This window comes from Panthera onca, chromosome A2 (genome assembly GCF_046562875.1).
Source record: "Panthera onca isolate mPanOnc1 chromosome A2, mPanOnc1 haplotype 2, whole genome shotgun sequence".
Lineage (NCBI taxonomy): Eukaryota > Metazoa > Chordata > Mammalia > Carnivora > Felidae > Panthera > Panthera onca.
In genome coordinates this window covers 69248579-69258978 of record NC_138340.1, presented here as the reverse complement: position 1 = coordinate 69258978, position 10400 = coordinate 69248579, and the positions used below count along the sequence as shown (strand labels likewise).

Genomic DNA, 10400 nt, shown 5'->3' with positions numbered 1-10400 from the left:
AGAACACGCTGATGGGTACCAGAGGGGAGGTGCGGAGGGATGGGGGAGATAGGTGATGGGGATTAACGAGTGCACTTGTTGTGATGAGCACTGGGTGACTTATGGAAGTGTTGAATCACTAAATTCTATACCTGAAACTAATATTTCACTGTATGTTAACTAACTGGAATTTTAAAGAAAGCTTCAAAGAAAACCAAATACACATACGCAAAAATATGCATAAAATTTTAGTGGATCCATAGACTCTACCCAGTTAGCTTGTATACTAACTCAGAATAAGATCTCCTGCTTTAGATGATTTTTGTTACCTTATTTTATCCTCAAGTGTTGGCATTTGTATTGTTTCATTTGTAAGCAATGTGTAAGTCTTTAAGAAAGAACGAAAGAATCTGATTTGAATTCAGGTAAGCAATTTCAAATTTTTATGACTTTCTCTTCTGAAGAACGTTGCATAACCTTAGAAGTCAAGGTTGAGAAAGTCATATAACTTATTTTTCAGTCTTTATTTCTAGAATCATGGTTACCTATGAGGAATAGTCCCAGAGCAATACAAGGTGAAAACCACTAGAGATACTCTTTAATTTTTAAAGGCTTCTGTTCCAATATTTAAGGTTACACATTAACTTTTTGAGTTTGGAGATATAGTGTATCATGTTCTTTCTCACAGACACCGGTGAGCCAGACTCTTGGTAATGCACTGACAGAGAAGACTTGATTATTTTGGACACTGACACAATGAATCTAGTGAGAATTCTTCCCAAGCCAGCATATATCCTTTATTACGAGCGAGCATGGTAAACATCATTGATAACAGATACACATCTGTCTTGCTTTAGAGTTGACCAATCTCATGACCTGAACTTTGGGTAAAAAAATTACATGGTGGATTTTCCCAGCCTGACTGAATTAGAATCAGTATGCTAAATTACGCTTGAATGTATGTGATCTTTAGAGGCCAGATAGACTCAATTAATATTTACCTTACCATTAATTTATGCATTTGAAGTATTAAATTTTGAAAGAAAATAAATTTCTAGGTTAATAAAATAGCGCAATCAAATCCTTTATTTTTCTCATTAGACTGAAATAATAAACCAAATGGACAAGAAAAATGTCAATAGAAGTTTTAGCCTGAAACATTATTTCTCAAAGATAATGTTAAGATAATATGAAAATATGCACATTGCTTGTAATTGAAGTGCAGGAAAATCAATGCATTTACCTTTGAAAAGCAGAGGTATTCATTGCCTTCAAGCTTCAGTTTAGGACCTCAGCCTGCCAGCTACTGGTCCTACAGAGATGATCTTCTGGTTTTGTTATGAAAGGGAATGGAAGAATCTCTCTGGAAGGAAAACTTAGGTCATTTCTATCTCAACCTGTACGTATTCCATAGTGTATATGGAGCACATTAGTAGTTTTGCCTCTCATTCTTTGCCAGGGTAGAAAACAGTTTCCAAATGAAATAATCTGAATTATCATAAAGCCAAAAAATAAGAAAGAAATATTTAAAATTGTAATTCACTTAACCAGTGAAAACTTGAACACATTATCTTCTTTAGTTGGAGACTCGCAGTCATCTTTTGCATATTATATTTAGCCAACAACCAAATTTTAATTTTTAATTAGGAGGCATTAAAATATAATTAGCAGCAAATAACAGAATGACAAATCTACAAAAATTCATAAAGGTCAAAGGAAGCAGCATTTTTAGCCACAGCAAGAAGTGTTCTTCCATGAATTTAGGGAATCATGGTGACCACTTCACCTTCTCCACATTCACCTCCAAGGCAAATCTTCTAGAAGCAACATTGCTTTTTGAAAACAATAATGATGATAATCATGTGGGGATAGCTGTCAAAACCAGAAAGTGTACATTCTTCAGAGTCAAGAGACCCTCAAACCTCAATAAACACCATATATAAAGGAACATAGCAAATTTCAACACAGCATACACACAACAAAAGTAATTCATTTATCAGAGACCAATACAATTTTGAATATGCATTTTCCAGAAGGAAGCAGAGGGCAACAGAGACCACCTGCAGCTGTCAGACCTGTGGAAGTGAAACAACGCATTACAAAATTCACACCAATATATGAATTATAAGTGAAAAACAAATGTGTTATCTAAAAAAAGTTGGTTGGTGACCCAACATATAGATCTCTATATGTATATATTTATATATATGATGATAAAAATCAGCTTGCATGAGGGTCATAGTCTACCTACTTTGAAGTTATATCACACATACTAGAAGCAATTTACAGAATTTGTCAAGTTTGCATATACAGGGATTGCAAAATGAATTAAAATACATTGAAATATAGAACACTCAAAATGTATTTATATAAACCTCCCAGGATTGACAGGGATTGGCCGTAATCAGCACTTGCCACCATTGAACAAAAACTATAATCAAAAAGAAGGAGAAAAAAAATCCAAGGAAAAAAAAAGAAAATAAAAAAAAATCCTTCTTTTATCATGTCTTATTTAAAATAACGTTCTCCTTGTTGACACGCAGTGTTGATGATTTTGTTGTTGCCCCAAGATGGGGATTTCGTTTGATGATAGCTTATGTTCTGTAGCTTTTTGATTTCTGTTTCCTTCCTGCAGATAATGTGTCTTTTAGTAGGAAATCAGTGGTATCCGTAGGAAATATTTACTATATCGATGACGTTCGGGCCAACCCCTGAGCAGTCAGCGAGATGATGCTTTAAGCAGCCGAAAGAAGAGAAAAAACGAAAACAAAAAATAGATCTTGCTATTAGAAAATGTCCTATCACTCCACACTAATTTTCTTGAAATAAAAGATCAGTGATTTGCCCAAGAAAATGTTATGAACAAAGCGTGTGATAGCCTCTTCGTTTATGCTTCCGGAAGCAGGCGCTCCTTGGGTAGGTAATTAGAGAACAGTGGGTGCAGAATGGTGCTTGGAGTTTAGGGTCAACTTTGCTGTCCGCTCCGTAGATTTTACAGGCGATTTGCTCTTTGCTTTAAGAAGAGAAAGTGATATTGGAAAAAAGTCAGCACTTTAGATTAAAGCAAAGCACCCTTCACAAAGCCACAAACAAGAAGCAGGACAGAAAGTCCATGGCTTGTAGCTATCATCCTTGCACCTGCGGAAGAAGTTATAAGATATTCGCTCATCTTGAAGATTTCCAATGCTCCTTATTAGGCTGTTTTAAACACATACATATATATATTTAATTAGCTCGCCAGCTTGGCTCTGGTGCTCATGAATGTCTTGGCATGCACTGCAAATAACAACACATACAAAGTATTTCAGTCCCGGGAAGTTGGTCTTGTTTGTTTTGTCTGTTTTCAAACAATGCCATCCCATGGTTGGGAACACTGAGAGGAACAAATCCAAATACTCTTCCCTCAAGGAATTCTTTACGGATCATTCCCTATAGTCATTCCGTTATTCCTCTATTGGTACCGAAAACACACATAACCTGTTTTACTACCGCATAAGCACAAAACCACAGGAGTATACCCAACACTGAGAGCAACAGGCGTCTCATGGGTGGGGAGAATTGTGTTCTGGGATGGGTGCGTTAGGGGCATTTTGTTCTAGAGAAAGATCTTTCTTAATTGTTTATCTTGGAGATCTGAGGAAAAGTTAGTGCTGTCAAGAGTTGGAAATTTTTGAAAGAGCTTGGGGAAAATGTAAGAGGGAGAACTACATTGCATTTTTGCATTTTATTCTTCATGCATTTTATACAGTAAGCTTCTAGCTAATTATGTATGAAATACCTTTACTTGTAAGAAGACAAAATGTGATGAGGCTCAAAGTATTTTCTTTCGTTATTTTTTTTGTTTTTTTGTTTTTTTTTTGGTTTTTGTTTTTTTCTGTCTTTTTTTTTTCTTTTTTCTTTCTTTCTTTCTTTCTTTTTTTTTTTTAATTGGAGAAAGGTTGAAACTGTTCGAAAGGATAAGGGTAGGGAAATTCACTCTTTGGAACATTTCTGCTAACGCGTGTTCAGGTCCACATTGGCAATGACAAACATTAAGGCAAAAACACATGCTCACATTTAGTAGGCCAAAATTACCATTTTTTGGTTAGGTCACTGCCATTGATCGTCTTGTTTGGTAAGTGAGCCATATATTTAACACAGTATCTCCACACAGAAACCTAGTGCCTGAAGACCCCGAGGTTAATGGTGAGTCTCCAGAGAGTGCCTTCACTCAGGCTGGGTAAGAAGGTTCAAAAATGCAAAAGTGATAGCGTAGGTCATGTGCAGCTCTAACCACAAAGATCATGCAAGGGAAATATAGTCAATCTATGTAGAACCGTTAGCATCAGAGCTTTCCAAAATTAAATATATATTCTTGTTAGCTTTTGAAGAGAAATTCTTTGACATGGACTCATTTAATCAAAAAAAAAAAAAAAGGAAAGAAAAAAAGAAAGAAAAGAAATGATTACATGACTCCTTTAGTAATAGCTAACTGCTTTTGACGTGACACAAAGTATGTCGGGTATTGAATAAAGGTTTAAAAAATGCTAAGAGCAGTAAAACCAAGTAAAACAACTCACTCTTCAGAGAAGGTACTGTGTGAAGTAATAGTTTCCTTTTCAGCATGGTCACTGCAAATTGGTTCACACTTGCTCAACCTGTGTGTGTACCATGGTGCCCCTTTCTCAAATAATCAACCCTTCAGAGGAGATGTCTAAGCCCACCATTCCCCAAAAGATACGAAGGGAACAGCTACTGCATTTTGACCCAACACTTCCAACCATACTCTGTCCAGCATGTGCAAGTTAAAACAAGATTGACACAAGTAGTATAATTAGAAAGAAACTCAACTGCAGACTGTAGAGTATTTTAAGGCTACTAAATTTCTGAACTGCCCTCACATAGGCAATGTGCCATTGTAACATGGTACTGTTTTTGCATTTGTTTGTTTTTCAGCTCGTAATCATTCATCTGCTCTAGGTACATGCATTTCCTAGCATATTTCTATTAAATGAAATGTATTGCTGTCAGGCCAATTGTAAAACATCCCTCCTTCCCCCTGTACGTTAGATTCTACAGCAATTTTATCATCAAATCACTGATCGTTTTTCTCTTCTTTCTGTTTTACGTCTTGAATGAAGAGATATGTGCTCCTTTATCTTTGTAATCCCAAAGATTTAGTAAAATACAAGACTCTTAAATGCTGTCATTTGTCCTGTGTAGTTTTAACAAATAATCGTCATAGTCCTTTCTATTCAGATGTACACTATTCTGAGTACTACATTATTACCAAACATGTTATGCTCTTCTCTAGAGTGTTAATTTTATTATTATTATTAATATTATTATTATTATTTTGCAAAAAGCAAACTTCGGCCGCTCATCATGCTTTATTCTTATCTTCACCGATAGAAACATCTCACTTTTGTGAAGTAATGAGAGCCTGGACTGGCATTGGGAGCCCTGAGTTCTAATTTCCTCTGCTCCCCCTCATTTCTAAGATCCCAAACAAGATATGTATTTGTTCTACGTTTTCAAAATTGAGCCTAGCGACCATTTGTGTATTATTATTATTATTTATATTAGTATGACATTGTGCTGGACTGCCTATTTTGCTTTCTTTGGTTTCTTCTGCCTTATGCCCAGAAGCAGGTTAACTTGCTATTTCCTCATAGGACCATGAATTTAAGCCACTCTTCCCCTCAAAAACCCTGCATCCACTTTGTGTATCCGCACCAGCTAGCTGTTATCTCCCGCCCTCTGAACTTCACAGTGTATTGGCTTTGCCTCTCCAATGGCCTTAATATGGCTTACATTGACCCCTGAAAGAAGAATTCATTATATTCATATCTTATCTCACGGATTACATTGCAAGCTCATTAAAGGCAAGGGGCAAAACTTCAGCAATTTTTTACGACTCTCAATGTCTAAAACAATGCCTGGAGAATTTTAAAACTTTTGCGCCCAACACAAAATACGCTGTAAAGAAGAGAGATACCATTATCTCAATTGTGTGAAGAAAATGCACAAGAGAACATGCCCGGATGAAGAGCAGGCTAATAGAACTTAAAGATTTCTCTATGACTCAGAATGCCATTTCGTAATGTCCTTTCACTTCTATTTAATAATGACGACTTCCGTTTGGTTTTATGCTTAAGGATTTCCGTGGTGCTCTCTCAGGTGTAATTCCCCACGCCTTTGTAAGACAGGCAAGACATTTTCTCCATTTTTGCAAATGGAAAAGTCTAAGAAATCTTCTTAGACGTCTAAAGAGTGCAGGAACCTAGCTTCTAATTCTCAGCTCTTTTTAGACCTCATGCAATACCCATTGTCGCATCACCATCACTGAGATGTGGACAAGCAGGCATTTCTCAAGAGGTTGACTGTGACAAACGAGTCTGGCTGAGGAGAAATAGGAAAAAAGAGAAAAAAAAAGAAAAGGCTTCAAATATTTTATCTTAACCGTAATTATTATTTCAGAGAAGAACAAAAAATTCCCTCCATTGCTTTTAAAAAAAACAAAACGACCTGAAAAACTACCGATCAGGGCACGGCAGTGAGACCTTGGCATTGTCCGCAGTCCGTTGCAGATGGTGCCCAGTTCTCCCGCGTGGTGGCAACCACTGTCGGGTTCAGCTCAGTCCTGCATCTTCCTGCCTCATTTCACTCACTACAACTTTCCAGACGGCAAAGTGTGCCCTGCCCCTCTGAGGTGTCTGCCAGATGGAAGAACTTAGCTCCCTGTTAGCACCTTCCTTTTTAAACTAGTCCATCTGTACTGCCATCTCTTTCCGGCACCCACGGTCAGGAGGCTGGAAGGCACTGGGCATATTTAACAACGCGGCATCACTCTTCTCGATTCACATCAATTCCCAAAATGACTACCGTGCATCGGGGCCTCGACGATGTGTCAGGGAATTTGCATACATTGTCTTAGTTCGCCCTCTAGACAGTTCTGTATAGTAGACAAACAGGTCAAGAACATGCAACTCAGCGACCTGGAATAACTCACCCTAAGTTACATGGACGAGAGGTGGTAAAGTACAGAAATGAAGGAACAGCGAGGCAAGTCAGATCAGCTTAGAAGGACGCAAGTCAGTGGGTTAAGCGTCCTGCCCAGAAGCAGGTCTGACTCTGGATTTTGGGTCAGGTGGTCTGTGGGATCAAGCCCCAAGTGAGTCTCTGTGGTGACAGCGCGGAGCCTGCATGGGATTCTTTCTCTGTCCCTCCCCTGTGCACACGCATGCACGCGTTCTCTTTCTGTCTCTCTCTCTAAATATATAAATGTTAAAACCAACCAACCAACAAACAAAAGGATTGGGCACCTGGGTGGCTCAATCAACTTCAGCTCAGGTCATGATCTCACGGTTCATGGGTTCGAGCCCTGCATCGGGCTCTGTGCTGACAGCTCGGAGCCTGGAGCCTGCCTCGGATTCTGTGTCTCCCTTGCTCCTTGCCCCTCCCCCACTCATGCTCGCGCGCGCTTTCTCTCTCTCTCTCTCTCTCTCTCTAAGATAAAATAAAACATTAAAAAAATTTTTAAAAAGGACATCCTTTTTTTCTGAAACTCCCTAAGGCAAACAACCTTGCTCCATGGTCTCCACATCTGTTACATCAAGATGTGAAGCTATTATTTGTATATACACTAATCTTTTCAGAGAAAATGCACTGGCCGTAACATACTTCAGAGCAAAAAAAAAAAAGTTTGATCTAAAGTTTCTTTCCCAACTCTAAATTGATAAATATTGGATATTAAAAAATCATCAGACTTTTAGTTTTCCCAAATATTAATAACAAGTAAAGTTTGTTTTGCTCTGTATAGTGTACCAACTGTCCTATGACATAATATTTTAACCTTTTGGTTTCATAGACTTTTACAGCTTAAAGGTTCATCCAGATTAACTTAAACATTTGAGTAAAAGGTGACTCCACCATCATTCTTCCATGCCTTCCTCTTTCTAAGAACTTCTTTTTTCCAGGAGTGTCTCTGTGGCTCAGTTAGTTAAGTGTTCGACTTTGGCTCAGGTCATGATCTCGCAGTGTGTGAGTTCGAGCCCCGCATCAGGCTCTGTGCTCACAGCTCAGAACCTGGAGCCTGTTTCAGATTCTATGTCTCCCTCTCTCTCTTCCCCTCCCCACCGCTCGCACTCTGTCTCTCTCTCTCAAAAATAAGCATTTAAAAAAATTTAACGAACTTCTTTTTTCCAAGTTTTTTAATTCAGATTGATAGCCTAGGGCCAAAAAAGTTAACTTGTCTACCAGGAAAAAGCATTAGAAGAGGCTATGGGTATTGAATTCAAAGAACCAGGTGGAGCGTTTAGACAACTGTCTAGACACTTTATCCCATCGCAATTTTACCAGCTCTTCAAATATCCACTTTTCCTTGGCCGTGAATATTTTCTGATGGATTAATTTCCTATGTGAGTACAACTTTTCATTGGTTTAGATACGAAGAACAATCGCAATTCAGGGCATCTGTCTACAAATTTGGGCATAATTCTCTCCTTTCTCTTGTTTGAGTATCTACAGGAATTAAAAGGAACAAGAAAAGAGAAAGAAAACAATTTGTCTCCAGTTGTGTGGCTCCACGGTCTTACTCCAGTCTTTATTTTGTGAAAGTGAATATTAGCAAGGTTTATCATCTGAACAAACCTAAAAATGAAAATGCTCCAATAAAAAAAGGAAGCAACTGTCAAATACCTTTTTTTTTTTTTTTGTCTGTAAGGAGGCTAAGTTTATAACGAATGAGTGTCCATTACAGCTCTGGGAACAGACATACCCTTTGACATACTTCTCTTTTATTACAGATTCCAGTTTTAAGAAATGAAAATAGCTGTGTGAGAAAATTTGGGCTAGCTTTTAATGCAATTTTTATTCAGGTTTGCACATACTAAATCACTATTTAAGGGGAAAGGTCAAATAATAGAATGATTTTATCCTATAATTTTTTGAAAAGAATATCTTTTTATTAGAATTCTTACAGATCCAGTGCCAATTTCTTCCAGAAATCCATTTTTTAAAAGAAGTGTGCTTCATTTTGACCTAATACATAAATTGCCTATTTTACTGTGCCCCAGCATGTTGGCAGGTTAGCTGTTTAAATTTCCTTTCCTGCGTTCCTTTCATCAGCAAATTTACACCTCTATTCTAGCTATGAGGCCTCTTATTGGAGCTGGGGGGGTGGGGGGGTGGTGGGAAGTGCAGTTGCCCAAGTACTCAAGATCTGACTGACGAGATGATACGCCATTCACCACAGAATTTTGGAGAATCTAGCCTTGGCAGGATTTCAGGATTTCTACCTACCTTGTACGCTGACTTGAGAAGGAACATATAAAGCGATGGTGCCTCCCACCTGCTAAGGCCATAGTGCATCTCACAACCCACTTTCATTGTAACTCATTCATCCGGGTAAGACTGTTTTGGGTGCAGACCGGATGATGATTACAATGGCAACAGCTAATATTTCTTGAACATTTGTTATTTCTTGACCTCTGCTTGTGATCCCATGAAGTTACGATAATCATTTTGCTACTTAAGGACCTCTCTGTGCTCGAGTTTACCCAGCCAGTGGGTGGTGCCGCAGACATTCAAAACCAGTTCTGTTTCACTCCAAAAGGTAATTTGCATCATAATTTCCTCCCGTGATTCTTCATGCCTGAAAACTCTAGACTCTCAATTCTGCCTATTAGAAATATTTGGAAATATGAGCTGTTTTGACAAAATGGAAGGGAGAACAATATAAATTAGTGGAAAACAAAATGTTCTCAGAGTGAGGTTTTTAATACTACATGCATTTAATAACTCCTTTGATGCATGAATAAGAATGATTTATTATTAGCGTCACATCCACCAGTATATAAATAAATGCTGCGGAGAGGCTGGCAACTCTTTACCCACGGAGTTTAACTATCCTTCCTGCATGTATGTTTTCATTATTAACTAGCATATTCTTTATTCATAACGCAAAGGTAGATATTAATCCACATCTTGTTGGTATGATCACAAACCCCCTGTTAGGGACTGCACACACACGTGGTTTTGTTGCAGTTCGACAGTGTTGTTGAACAACGCCACCTTTCCCAAAGAGCTTAAATAAGCACATTCAACTTGGGGAATGTAAGAGAGGAAATTATGAAGACAACTGGGATCAATGTGGAATGACCTTGCGTCAGGGTAGGGCTATGACTGTCTGCCCTGAGTGAGGAAGCTGATACAAAGAGCACCACAGGGGCTCCTGGGAGGCTCGGTCAGTTAAACATCCAACTCTTGATTTTGGCTCAGGTCACGATCTCATGGTTCCTAAGATCCAGCCCCATGCTGGGCTGCATGCTGACACAGCAGAGCCTGCTGGGGATCTTCTCCCTCCCTGTCTCTCTGCCCCTTTCACCATCTCTCTCCCTCTCCCTCCCCCCCACTCCGCCTCTCTCTGCCCTGCCCTACTC

The 10400-nt window shown here is 38.6% G+C and overlaps 1 protein-coding gene across 3 annotated transcripts in view; it reads right to left on the bottom strand.

The window, feature by feature from the left end:
* Nucleotides 1–555: 555 nt before the first annotated feature.
* VSTM2A (V-set and transmembrane domain containing 2A) overlaps nucleotides 556–10400 on the bottom strand; it is a 29233-nt gene continuing 19388 nt past the window's right edge. Inside the window, exon 5 of one of the 3 annotated variants that reach the window (XM_060632155.3) lies at nucleotides 556–3117. In XM_060632155.3, the coding sequence (XP_060488138.1) occupies nucleotides 3038–3117 (80 nt within the window). In that variant the 3' untranslated portion in view covers nucleotides 556–3037. The other 2 variants (XM_060632154.3, XM_060632156.3) reach the window with 2 other exon arrangements.